This window comes from Panthera tigris, chromosome C2, assembly GCF_018350195.1.
Source record: "Panthera tigris isolate Pti1 chromosome C2, P.tigris_Pti1_mat1.1, whole genome shotgun sequence".
Lineage (NCBI taxonomy): Eukaryota > Metazoa > Chordata > Mammalia > Carnivora > Felidae > Panthera > Panthera tigris.
Genome location: NC_056668.1, coordinates 130496269 through 130510613, shown reverse-complemented (window position 1 = coordinate 130510613; position 14345 = coordinate 130496269). Strand labels below are relative to the sequence as shown.

At 36.9% G+C, this 14345-nt stretch overlaps 1 protein-coding gene across 2 annotated transcripts in view; it reads left to right on the top strand.

The window, feature by feature from the left end:
* The window catches only part of ATP2C1 (ATPase secretory pathway Ca2+ transporting 1), a 169658-nt gene that overhangs the window by 151409 nt on the left and 3904 nt on the right, over nucleotides 1–14345 (top strand). The window contains exons 26-27 of one of the 2 annotated variants that reach the window (XM_042998262.1): nucleotides 657–798; nucleotides 2038–2132. In XM_042998262.1, the coding sequence (XP_042854196.1) occupies nucleotides 657–798; nucleotides 2038–2132 (237 nt within the window). Of the gene's footprint in view, nucleotides 1–656; nucleotides 799–2037; nucleotides 2163–14345 lie in introns of both variants that reach the window. The other variant, XM_007087382.3, reaches the window with a different exon arrangement.

Below are 14345 nucleotides of genomic sequence, written 5' to 3'. Positions count from 1 at the left end.
TAAGCAAGCTCTGCACTGTCTGTGCAGAGCCCGATGCAGGGTTCCATCTCCTGAACCATGAGATCAAGACCTGAAACTGGAGAGTGTTATGCTAAGTGAAATAAGTCATACAGAGAAAGACATACCAGATGTTTTCACTCCTATGTGGATCCTGAGAAACTTAACAGAAGACCACGGGGGAGGAGAAGGGGGGGAAAAAAAAGTAGAGAGGGAGGGAGGCAAACCATAAGAGACTCCTAAAAACTGAGAATAAACTGAGGGTTGATGGGGGGTGGGAGGAAGGGGAGGGTGGGTGATAGGCATTGAGGAGGGCACCTGTTGGGATGAGCACTGGGTGTTGTGTGGAAACCAATTTGATAATAAATTTCGTATAAAAAATTTTTAAAAATCCTGAAGAAAAAAAAAAGACCTGAGCCAAAATCAGGAGTTGGCCGCTCAACTGAGTGAGCCACCCAGGCGCTCCGAAGAGAAGCTGCTTTAATTTGTACCCTTATTCCATCTGAATTATTCCAAAAGAATAGTTAAAATTAAGAGATTTCGTGCTGTTGCCATTGTGAAATTCAGTCCAGCTTATTAATAATTGGAGATGATTGTAATAATAAAGAAGTTGTTTCAGGGACCAAGGAATAATATTTATCTCTTTGCTCTGCCAACAGACCAAGTCTGTATTTGAGATTGGACTCTGCAGTAATAAAATGTTTTGCTACGCAGTTCTTGGATCCATCATGGGACAGTTGTTAGTTATTTACTTTCCTCCACTTCAAAAAGTTTTTCAGACCGAGAGCCTAAGTATACTGGGTAAAGAAAATGTTATCTTTTTATAATTTATATATTTTAGATGAAGTATTATATTTTCTAATGCATTTGTTTGAATAAAAATTGCCTTTTAAAAAGTGAGATAAAAAAGTGAGAGACCTGTGTTCTATTTTTTTTCATTTGAGCAAGTTTAGGGGAGACACTTGCCTAACTCTAGACTTTAAAATTTTTTTGTAATTTTTTTCCTGTAATATTTTATAGATTATCAGTTGTCAGATTGTATTTGATGATTCTGAACTATAGCAAACAAAAACTTGTTATGGAGTAATTGTAGTTTATAACTTTTCAATCTTGTATGAAGAAAAATCTAGATTTAAGCTCACTGAAAACCAGATTGCTCTTCTTTAAAGTTAGTGTCAATAATTAAACGAATATTTCACTATTCTTACTTGCTAATTCATTATTTACAAAATAACAGTCTGACCCTGAAAGCAGGAAATTTTAATCAGATTGTATGGAAGATAGGCATTATTCTTTCACATACTATGTATTAAACGTATAGGATACAGTGTATTTAAAAATAAATCTTCTATGTAAGTGTGAGGGCTGGTGTATTTTAAAGTTAATTTGGGTATTTATGAAAATAAGTTCTGAAGTCTCACTGTGTTTTATGCTATAAGTTACAATTTACCTTAAAGTTGAACTGGCTTTTAGTATTTTAATTTCATATTTACACTGTTCCTCTTAAAAAAAAGTGGAGTCTTAAGGAGATAGCTGCAGTTTTTCAAGCAATGAATAAGAATGAGATAGTGTGGATACTATTGTAAAGACATGATCTTTAAATGATGAGTAGAATTCTAGGGTCTCGAATGGAATAGATAGAAATTTCTAAGTAATCTTTAGATAGGCATTTTTCAGTCAAATCAGTTACCACTGCTTGAATAGCCTTTTAAAAAGGCTGTATAAGGTCTATTAAATAGAAAAGGCCTCTTGTATTGTTGTTACAGGTTATGGTTATGAGGTTATGGTTCTGGGAAAGTAGTCCGAGGACTTGGGTTCTAGCTCTGGCTGCTGCCTTTTCTAGCTATATAACTTGGGATTAATACGTTTTGAGCCTTACTTTCCTCAATTTTAAACTGAGGCTGATTGTATGTACCCCATGGAATGCTGTGAGACAGTGGATTTTAAAAAGTTCTGGTAAAATGCTGGAAAAATGTAAGCTATTAAACTTTGCAACTGTGTTTCAAAGAATTGTAAGATGCACCTTATTTTCTCTTGCAGATCTGCTGTTTCTTTTGGGTCTCACCTCGTCAGTATGCATAGTAGCCGAAATTATAAAGAAGGTGGAAAGGAGCAGGGAAAAGATCCAGAAGCATGTTAGTTCGACATCGTCGTCTTTTCTTGAAGTATGATGCATATTGCATTCTTTTATTTGCAAACTAGGAATTGCAGTCTGAGGATCATTTAGAAGGGCAAGTTCCAGAGGATAATGAAGATTTGAGAACTTTTTAACTTTCCATTGACTAAAAATGAGTGTTATGTTAAAGACTTGATTTGAGACTTTAACCTGCTGGCAGTCCCAAATGAAATTATGCAACTTTGATAACATATTTCTTGATTTAAATTGGCTTTTGCAATTGAGTGGAACTTTATAAAGCATATGGGCAGTTATTTAATTAAAAAAAAAAAAAAAAAAAGACAAAACCTGAACCACCTTTGCACTTAAAGAGGTCTAACAATACACTATCTATCTTAGATAGATACAAATTTTTTTTAATTTTTAAATATTGTACTATTTATGGTGGTGGGGCTTTCTTACTAATACACAAATAAGTTTAGTCATTTCAAAGGCATTCTTTTGGTTTAGAAGTTGATTCCCAGGAGTGCCATATTTCAGCTACTGTATTTCCTTTTTCCTGCAATGTAAGCAGCACAGATACCTTGTGTTACCAGTTTTGTATCACGTTTTTTGCACAGGATGTGACCACTGTCAGATCACTGTTCTTTTCTTTCTTTTTGTGATTGAAAAGCCTATACTGCAATTTGAAGTAAATGTTTGCTTTTCTTAGTAAGTGTAAATGGTTGCTTTTTTTTTTGTTTTGTTTTGTTTTGTTTTAAGTTACGAGTCTTTGGTCTAGCAAAATTACTACAGGGTTATCAAGTGGCATTCTAGGTAGAGTAGCTTTGTCTATAATTAACACTTAGTTATAGAATCAAAAGTATTTAATAGTGATGGGGCTGAAATTTATAACAGATTATATTAACATGTTATGCCTCTTTTTTGAGTTAAATATAAATATGCACTTTGTCAAGTATCCTTTTGTCATCCCTTAAATATAAATCCAAGTACCTCACATGAATAACTGGATTTTATTTTTCTTAACGTCTTTTTATGTATGCTTTTAAGCATCTTTCTTAGGAAATATAGAGTGCTATACTTCAAAGAGTCCTAAACTCAAATAGATGGTTCGTGAACCAGGGTTTATGTGGAAGATTCTGTGCTGCCTTGCTCTTCGTGAATCTGCATCTTTTTTGGCTTAGATTGCAGCACTGCCCTGAGCCTGTCCCTTTTCATACTTCTATCATTTGTTCTCTCCCTGCCTTCTGTTTCTTTGGGCATGCTGAAGAAATAGTTGGATTTACTCTTGAAATGCCATCGGTTTTTATACTAGCTTGATGAAGTGTAGGTAATTTTTTTTAGTGTGTTGTGGCAAATATGGGCAGAAATTCAAAATTTGAAGTCCATTTTCCTGTTGAATATTTCTCTCTGAAACAGAAATGGGTTTCAAATTCTTACATGTTTAATTCTTGAAATTAGTGAGTTTTGTATTTTATAATTATTGCCCATTTTTTAAACTGTCAGGATAAACCACTCTCCAGTTTTTATCACCAATATTAACCTGCCAGTGTTAGCACTGAAATATTGTTGTTAATGACAGGGAAAATATTGGTTCTTTGAGTTCTTGTAATTGAAACAGTTGAGTATAAGGAGCTGTCTTCAATTTATTCTACTTTATTCTTTAAGGCTCAGTAGTCAAGTGTATATTTTTCTCATCAGATAGAACATAGAAGCCATTGTCTAGTCAACTTTATCTTGAGTGACGTGGTCTCATACCTAAATTTTGTATGACTTTTTTTGTCTGTTACAAAAACTTGAAATATGTTAAGTGCATATCAATCTTTTGCTTTCCATTTTAGGTTCAGAGTATGACTTGTATGAAATAAATGTGCCTATCTTTTCATTTGGTTTTTAAACCAAAAGGATAAAATTATTTCTTTTCTTAAGTTACTGACCTTCCAGTCGGGGCTGTTAACATTAAAATCTTGGATGTTGAAGATACAGAAATTAGGCACTACTCATAGTGCATAGAATCTGTGATTTAAAAAGAAGTGAAATGTACAGTACAGATATACTATGTCCAGGTTTCAATTTTCCATAGTATGACAACAAATTAGAATATTTGTATATGTATCTTCCATAATACATCATCAAATTAGCATTGCTTATTTAAATGTGCTAGTATCTAAATTTAAAATTTTTACCCCATTTCCTAGCCCTAGGACTTCCTAGAGCCCTTAATAATACTAACCTATTTGATTTTTTTTTTTTCCTGTAAGACTACCTCATGGAGTCATTTGATCCTAAGTGATTACACATCTGGGAAGAAAAGAAAGGAACTTGAAATAATTCACCAATTAGTTAGATAATTCCCCGCTACAAAGAAACAAGGCTTAGCATCTTCTCTAGTATTTGTACTGGGCATAGCATAACCTAGAGATGAAATCAGGCAACCTAAACCCCCTCCCCCCACCCTGCCTTCAGGATACAGGCCTTATTTAATAGTAACCACACTCAGAAAGCATAAACACATTTTGTTCACGTTATAAAAGGTGGGGTACATCTTTCACATTGGTAGTCTTTCTGAAATCACTTTAAATTTTGATCTCTTTTATATAGAACATAAGTAAAATGAGTCTTGGCCATACTCCAAATAGTTTCTCAGTGAAAGGAATTGGTGGCAAACCATAAATACCGTATCTGAGAACCTTAATTAACTTTACCTTACTTACTGCCTTTGTCACTGGGCAGTTCATTTGCATTTGACTTCCACATATGACTCATGCAAAAACTTGGATGGATGAATTGTCATTTTAGTAAACTTTTACTTAGTACCCAGAGTGTGCTAAGAATAAAAAGGTGATGGCATCCCTGCCCTTTAAGAGCTCATGGACATGGTTAGCAGGGTATATAACTGTTAACAAGCTATTTCATGAAAGTTAGTAATGGTCTTGCACATTTATTTTGTTTTATTATATTATATTATATTTTATTTTTTAAAATATTTTTTAAGGTCTATTTTTGAGAGAGAGAGAGAGAGAGAGAGAGAGAGAGAGTGAGCACGAGTGGGGGAAGGGGCAGAGGGAGAGGGAGACACAGAATCTGAAGCAGGCTCCAGGCTCCCAGCTGTCAGCACAGAGCCCTGTGCGGGGCTCAAACCCACGAACCGTGAGATCATGACCTGAGCCAAAGTCAGATGCTTAACCGACAGAGCCACCCAGGTGTCCCTTTGCACATTTATTTTAAAAATACACATGCATTAAGGTGAACCCAGCACACATTTTACTGGAAGTTTCCCTTGACATTGGCATTTGGAAATCTTTGAAATGCCTTTTTATTTTATTTTATTTATTTTTTATTTTTTTATTTTTTATTTTTTTTTTAACATTTATTTATTATTGAAAGACAGAGAGACACAGAGCGTGAGCAGGGTAGGGGTAGAGAGAGGGGGAGACATAGAATCCGAAGTAGGCTCCAGGCTCCAAGCTGTCAGCACAGAGCGCGATGTGGGGCTCGAACTCATAAACCGCAAGATCATGACCTGAGCGGAAGTCATTGGCCCAACCAACTGAGCCACCCAGGGGCCCCTGAAATGCCTTTTTAGACTAAGATGCAGTCCAGACAGCTGATTTGCATACTAAAACAGAGTGGGTAAATATTAATCCTAACTGGTATGTGACTGGACAAGCAGATTATCCCCATCATTAAGCTTCCTTGAGGTCAGTTAGAATTTGGCATGAAGATTAACTCTTGTTGGACAACCTTATTTTTTGGTTTTGGTTTTCAGAGTTGGTTGTTGATAATGGATAATGGCTAACCAGTCCTTGATATTAATGTAGATATAATAGGCTGCAAATATTGTTACAGGTTTAGATTTATAAAGAAATAAGAGGTAGTATCTTGCCTTTGGGGAGTTCTCAGTCTTAACCCTGGAGACCAATATGAGATACATTCAGCACGGTGGTAAATGCTGAAATGTTACAGTAGTCAAAGGAGATAAACAACTTCATGGGAAGAGGTTGTCAAAGAAATTTCCTAGAACTAGTAGCATCTGAATCAAACCTTAAAAAATTGGGAGTCTCTAGCCTAGAAGCAGCAGAATATTATAACCAAGTGCACAGCCTCTACAGAGGTGTTGGCTGGGGTGGGCGGATGTGGTGCTGGAAGGAACAGGTGAAAACTACAAGGAGTTTGGGACTTTTAAGGCAGGAGGTATATAATGTAAGGGGTTGGACAGATAGGAGCCTAGTGGTGAAGGTAAAGACATATTAGACTGGTAGCAAGTTGAAGTATGATGTGAGTTTGGATTTTTGTCTTGTAATACACTCTTGGAAGCGTAGAGGGTGGATTGTAAAGACAAAATAGGGAGACTGCTGAAGAGAATTGTAGACGCTTAAGTGGTAGAGGGACTGATTGAGCTGTGGCAGTCAGTATGGAAAGAAAGGCATGGCATTTCTATCTTCTAAGAGAGAGCATTGACATGGGAGAAAAGAAAAATGTGGAAAATACCTGTTTCGTGCTTTCTGGCTTGGAAGGTAGAGCTGTTGGGAGAATTACTGAAGCTGAGCAGCCTTTAATGGGACACAGGTCAGTTTGAAATGGAAGTTTCTGCTGTCCTTATTTCCCAGTAGACATGTTAGATGAGGTTTTAGCCCAGAATGATTTAAAGCCACAGCTGACTAGGGCACCTGGCTGGCTTAGTCATTTGAGTGTCCAGCTCTAGATTTTGGCTTAGGTCATGATTCCAGGGTCATAGGATTGAGCCCCTTGTCGGACTCTGTGCTGAGCATGGAACCTGCTTAATATTCTCTCTGTCTCCATCTCCCCCTCCCTCCCCCCTCCCCCTCCCTCCCCCTCCCCCTCCCTCCCTTTCTCTCTCTCTCCCCCTCCCTCCCTCTGCTCCTCTCCCCCACTTCCGCTCTTTCTAAAATAAAAAGTAAAAGAAAAACTTAAAAAAATAAAAGCCATGGCTGACCAAGTATAATGTAGGAAAATCATTTCTTGTTATAGGCATTATCTATTCTTTTGCTAAAAGTAAAGCAATAAATGAATGTAAACTTGGCTTTGACAGAATAAACTTTTGAAAATAGTTTTTTTAGTATAGTTATTATGTAGGACTCAGCAAACATAAATTCCAAGTGCTGGAGGAAAGATAACATTTTAGCTTTGTTACAGAGCTTTCAAAACGAATCTGTTATTATTAAGATTACTGACAGGAAGGCACCCATCTGAATTATTGGGAGCACGTCTTTTTAATATTTGCACTATAAGACACTCTCTTAAGAGGTGAGAGAATATACAGCAAAGAACTGCATAGCTTAGATTGAAGTTTGCTGTTTGTGGAGACCCACTAAGTGAATTGCATTAACATTAGATATTAGCTGCTTGCCCCAAACGATTTGTGGTGGAAGAATAGAAGACAGTGTTTTGTTTTGTTTTTTCTTTTCCATTTTAGTCATAATTCTTCCTTGGATCTTTCTAGCCTCCTGCCTCACACAGTGTTCTAACACAATCTACTTACTGATCTTTTGGGACAGTATTCCTTCAACTTAACAACCTTTTTCCTCTGCCTCAATTTTGAGAATTAGAATTTCTACCTGTTCTTCAAAGCCCAGCTGAAGAGCCTGCCATCCTGGCCTTTATAGATTACTCTAAAGATAAGTGTGGGGGGGGGGGGGCAGTTTCTTGTAAATACTATTAAGAATAAATCCATCCATAAGATTGGGCATAAAATTGTTGGATTTTATTTTTTAGAAAGCATTAAAAATTCAAGTCCAAGCCTCTAGATTGATAAATCTAGACAGAAATTTGATATAATCTTCCTCCTCATTCAAAGTAAGTTTAAGTGGTGAAGTTTGGGGAGGAAAATAAAAAATGATTTGAGCCATCAGTTTTGCTCTTTATAAATTCTTTTCTGACCTAAACCTGGTAGTGCTCCTGAGTATTTGCGAGTGTGGTACCTGCCTGCATTTGTACAGCTGCCCCAGGTAGACAGTGTTTCATGTGCAGAACACTGAACATACCTGACCTTGCTGTTTCTTTCCCTTTTGGTTGGAATCTAGCCAAATTGACAAATATTCTGGGCAAAGGACCACATTTCTGTGCTGGTCCCATGGCTGTTAGACCTGGCAGAACTGCCTTTCGTATCAAAATCAGGGTTGCCCCATCACCATTATTTCTTCAGCAATAATTGAATTGTTCTAACCCTTTGGGTAGAAACCGTATCTCACAGTCTTAACAGCACATAGTGCCAGAAATTGGTCGAGTGGTTCTGCATGAGCCTGGAGGTCCATTTTGTGTTCCAAGTATTTCTAGCTTTTAACTGTAAACAAAGTGTGCTTTTTTTTTTTTTTTTAAATACAGTGCTTTTTTAAAAAATACTAATCTACTCAACTACATTAAAAACAATTTTCTATTAAGGCCTTCCTATGATAAGTATGCCGAAGTGCTTGTTAGTTGAATAGTAACAATTTGGTGCCATCTTATGGTCATAAAGAAAATACTGTAATGCCTTGACCATTTGTTCTTTTTCATCACGTCTGCATTTTAAAAGCACAATATGAAACAACTTATGAGTCTGCCAAAATACTATCTTTGGAGCTATTTATACAGACCCCAACCAAATAGATGATTGTAAAAAATGTTTGCTTGATAGGAAAGCATGACAGACTTTATATTTAAGCATTATTAGATCAATTGTAGGGAGTTATCATTGAATATATTTTCATGTTTCTCATATTCATCAATATGGTTATATAATAGGATTGCCTTAGAATTTATGACCATCTTTATATAGGGAGCAGGTCTGGATGGCCCATGAATTAGCCAGTGTGTTACAAATTAGGGAAACAGTTTATTTTAATCTTTGCCTAAGTCACCCACATGGGCTGTTGATTTAGTTTGGAGTTGACAAACTAAATCAGTCTGCTGTTGGATTTGTAAGTAAAGTTTTATTGGAACACAGTTTTATACATTCATTTATGCATTATTTATCACTGCTTTATGCTACAACAGAAGTGAGTAGTTGTAACAGAGACCATATGGCTCACTAAACCTAGAGTATTTACTTTCCGGCCCTTTATAGAAAAAGGCTGCCTATTCATATAGATATTCAAAAAGAGGCAAATAGGCCTATGCACTGCATTCATTGGACTAGCAAGGAAGTGGCGTCAATTTTCTCTACCTTCTAACCTCTAACAGGATATTATCTCTGGGATGGATGAACTTGATAGCAAATTTGATGTTACTGACTCCTCTGAGTCTCCATCAAGGCTCCTATGTGGAGGAAGTCAGAGTCTTAGTCTGTTCTCAGAACATCATCATCAACAGGGAGGAAGTGCCCACTGTAATCAGTCCCACCTCAGCACCAAGGCTCCTTGTTCTTATGATGATTGGGTAGAAAGTTCTGATCTGTTGTCCCATCTGAGTTGTGCTCTTCATCACACACACAAGTGGGGACTTCCTTCTCATTGGTTGTTTCTTCCTAACACATACACAGAAACAAGCTTAATTTGAGTAGACTTTTGTATATCATCCTGCTAGGGAAGATGAATTTTATTAATGGTAGAAACCAAAATATCCTTGTCAGCGCAGTATTAGAGGAAAATGCACACTCTCATTTTCTCAGAACAGAATGTTCCAAACCAAAATATACTTGCATAGTATTTATCATATTTTGAAGGTAAAATTATAATATTTCTTAGTGGATTCCTCCGAAAGGTCAGACTTACCACATTGTGAAATAGATTATGGTTATTATAATAGGGTCAGTCTCTTTAGTTCGTCTTTTAAAACACAGTTCATACATCTTATAGCTTGAAGGGCTATAGTACTTTGTGATTGGAAACTTAGTTTGTGGACATCACCATTCTCAGATTTCAACAACAAAGGCTCCCACCCCACCCCCATTTTTACCTCTTGTTTTCCGTAGTTTCTTGGGACAAGATAAGGCAACATCAGAATCTTGCTCTCTCTTTTTTTTTTTTTTAATGTTTTAATTATTTTTGAGACAGAGAGAGAGCATGAGCAGGGGAGGGGCAGAGAAAGAGGTAGACACAGAATCTAAAGCAGGCTCCAGGCTCTGAGCTGTCAACACAGAGCCTAATGCGAGGCTCGAACTCCTGGACTGTGAGATCATGACCTGAGCTGAAGTCGGATGCTTAACCGACTGAGCCACCCAGGCGCCCCCAGAATCTTGCTCTCTTGATGCCATCCTTCCTAGAGGCATCAACTACTGCCTCTCTCTGATCATAAAATAGCACAACATATTCACTGGGGGTGTTTTTACATAGAGGAGGAGGAAAATAGTTTATAATCTCAACACCCAAAGACTTTAAAGTAGGCTTCAGACATAGATCCAGCTGCCCAGCAGATGTTTTCACTTAAGCGCCTAAAACTTAACATATCCACAACAGAACCCCTGGCTCCCTAATTCCCAACTACACCTCACCCTACACAAATGAATCACAACTGGATAGGAAATAGGAAAACAGAGAGGTTCCTGCCAGTATTTTATGAAGGCACAAAAATGTTGTATAACCATAGCAATTTTAGCGTAATAATTTTACCATATAATTTATAGCATTTCTCATTGACACATTTATTTTTTATTTTTATTAAAAAAAATTTTTTTTAAGGTTTTTAAATTTATTTTTGAGACAGAGAGAGACAGAGCATGAGCAGGGGAGGAGCAGAGAGAGAGCGAGACACAGAAACTGAAGCAGGCTCCAGGCTCTGAGCTGTCAGCACAGAGCCCGACGTGGGGCTCGAACCCACCAACTGCGAGATCATGACCTGAGCTGAAGTCGGACTCCCAACCGACTGAGCCACCAGGCACCCCTCATTGATACATTTATAAACACCGTTTTTTCAGAGTGATGTTAGTAAGTATTCACTCAAAAAAAGCTCCCACATCAGAGCAAGTTCTAAAGGTGGATTAATCCACATATAACCCCTCCGTATCATTGAATGTAGTTTATTATTCTGTATCCATGTTAGCAAGCATTGAGACACTGGAAAGGAGACTTTCTGTTTTCCCTATCAACATCCTTTGATTTATCCCCCCATAATGTGTAACACACGTTAATCAGAAGTTACGGGGAGGGTAATGCCCAGATCGACATACAGCAGTTTTCCTGGAAGAAACAGCACCTCAGTTCATCCTCCAAAAAGCACCAATTATATGAAAAAACACAGTGGAAAAGATTTCCTAATCTTGTATGCTAGATCATATTGGCTCAATTTTTTCACAGTCAAATGTTTCAGTCTTCTAAATTATCAAAATTCCAATATTAATACATTCTGATCAGTTTTTTGTTTTTTGTTTTTTTTTTTACAAAAATATTCCTAGGTGTTTCCTGATCCTGACGACAGTGAATTATATTGTACAAAGAAATCTCCCAACTGTCTCCCAAAGTCATAATGAGAAAATTATTTGTTAAAATATGTATATGTGTATATGTATGTGTGTATACATATATGTACACATATAAATATTGAGAGAATGATTTATCTATTTTAACCAGATATCTAAAATGTTATCAAGACTAGGTAGGAATAAAAGTGATTGCATGTGTATTATAACACATTCCTGTGAAGTTTGATTTTTCTTTCTGAAAACTAGATCCTATGAAACAAGCTAGAAATTCTTTTCCATGTATTACCTCATTCATCTATTTTCCCCTCTTAACAGACTGATACATGGCCTGGTGCAGTCATGCCTTTGAATTTTAAAACATTCTTCCTCAGCATGAGGTCCTCATCTTAGAATTTTTATAGTTGAATGAACTTGAATTTTAGCATATTTCAGACCTGGAGAGAAATGCCAAAGCAGCTTACCGTTTTATTCAGAAAGCTGTTGCTGAAAGTGGGGAGGCATCTTTTTAATAATCTTTATAAAATAAATAGTATTTAATTTCAAGTAGATACAAGGTGCAGAATCATTTTCAGCTGTCTTGACTGAAATGCATCAATGTAAGACATGCAGTAAATACCAAGTACCCTATGTCCACCTCACTAAAAATACAAGGTCACTATATTTGGAGTCTGGTACTAAAAGGACAGAGTTTGTCCTTTTAGGGAAGTGAAATTGCTTCTCTTGGTCTTGGAGGTGACTGCTTTCCAGGACTCCTCTGGGTTCATGGTGTGCCAGCCAGCTAAGTACCATGTACTAGGGAGTGGTGGTACCCAGTGAAGTCTGGAAATCTCACTGAGAGGGGGAAACTGACTTTGGCCTCCTTAGGATTATGGGGTAAGGCATATCTGCTATTCATTTTTTTCTGTCTTTACACATAGTTTTAAAACCGAGTATATTTCAAATTCGGTTTCAAAAGCAATATAGAAAATTCCTTGGTAGCAAGAAAAAAGCGCAGGAAGGGCACAAATACCCATAGGGATCGTTGTTCCTTCTGGTCTTTCCCCCCTGTTTTCTGAGGTTGAGTGAGCTTGGCTGCTTATTCACATTCTCTTGGCACTTCTCTTTTTAGTTTGGCTTCAGCCTGACATCTCTGCTGAAGTTGCTGTTTTCACGTTCTTGCCCTTCTCACCATATTTGATAGTGGTGACCTCCTTGCCTCTGCAGAATTTCTGCCATTATCTCTGGCAGCCATTGGTCTCATGGTGGTGATCTTTCTGCTCAGCCCTCTCTCACTCCTGCCCAGAGCCCTTGCTTTGCTGTTGGTTTTCTTGTGTGGATGTAACAATAATGGCTATCATTTACTACTGTTGTTAGTGTCAGGCACTGTGCTTAGTAATTTAAAAGTACATGTCATTTTATCTTTATGTGACACTTGAAAGTATTCTGATCCCCATTTTATAGATAGGGTAACTGAGGCATAGTTCTTCATTTATTTTATGCACAGAGGAAGAAAAGATAATTCCAAGATCTTTCTAGCTATAAAGGTCTTTATCTTCTAAAATTATAATTAATTTGAATTATAAATACAAACTTAAATCTTAAAATTAATTTGAATTTTTTGTCATGATCAATCATCATGAAATGCCTTTAGGGTTTATATTTACAGGATACATACATTAAACTTTCTAGGTCTAGGTATCTTAAAAAGGGGTTGTACCAATAAAGTTGAAGTATAATTTTATCACAACTAGACACAGAACATGGTTATATTATAGTGTTTTTCTTCCAGCTTTACTCCTAAGATTTACTCATTTAAAAAAGCTGTCCAGAGTTCCTTTCATACTTAAACTGGTAACTGAAGACTTACATTTCCAAAGCCTCGGGTGAGCTTTGATTAGCTAGAATTGAATCAGAAAGAGCAAGACCTAAAGACATGATTAAAAACAGGGAACAAATTTTCCAAGTGGAATGTGGAATGTATAACATTCTGCTTCTGCAGAGGTGTTTCCATTGCCCCTGCATCTCCTCTGAATTACATCCCTGTCTCTTAAAGCCAAGCTCAGAAGCCAAAGCTGAGAATCTTGTGACTTAACCTCTCCTCATCCTGGTGACTCCTGTCTCTTTATCGTAACATTCAGTTTCACTTTGCCATTTTGTAGTTGACAGATTGCTTCATAAAATGTTCTTGTTATTTCATTGTATGTTGTCTCACCAAACAGCTTGCACAAGCATGACTTTGGGGATCAGGTTCTATATCGTATTTCTTTGGTAAACCCCTCAGATACCCTGTGGAGTGCTTATGACCTCTCATTTCATACATCCAAGATAAGATATATAATGGGGTGGGGTAACGCCTTAATTCTCAGAGAGTAAGAGTCGATGGACATTATTAGATTTTAACTCCTTTACTGGAAGGCTAGGTGGATAATTTTAAGTAAATGGCCCTGATTATAATGGCTAGAGAAGGGAACCTGACTTCTTATGTCTACTGAAGGAGGGCCCCTTTGCTTGAAAAACTCCTTTTAATGAAAGAAAAAGATGAATGATATAATTGACTTGTAATTAAACTCTGTAGCCTATACACTGTTTGGTTGGGTGCCTATCAAACCGTTTATTTGCCAAAGTGGAGGTAGAAATAGTCTTTCATGCAAGGTTGGTCGTTTGCAAAGGCAGGGTTGATGATAAAGCCAGGAAATAGGACATTCATACTGGTCTAACTTCCAGATTGGCCCCCACTGCAGGAATCAAGAAAAAGAATTTTGATACAACAAAGGACTTAATATGCTTGTAATTACTTAGATGTGCCTAGATCTAGTTGTTGGAAAAACATGTATCAATAATAGAGCATATGACTGCTTTTTTGATTATCCTGTGAAGAATCAGCTCTTTAGAGAC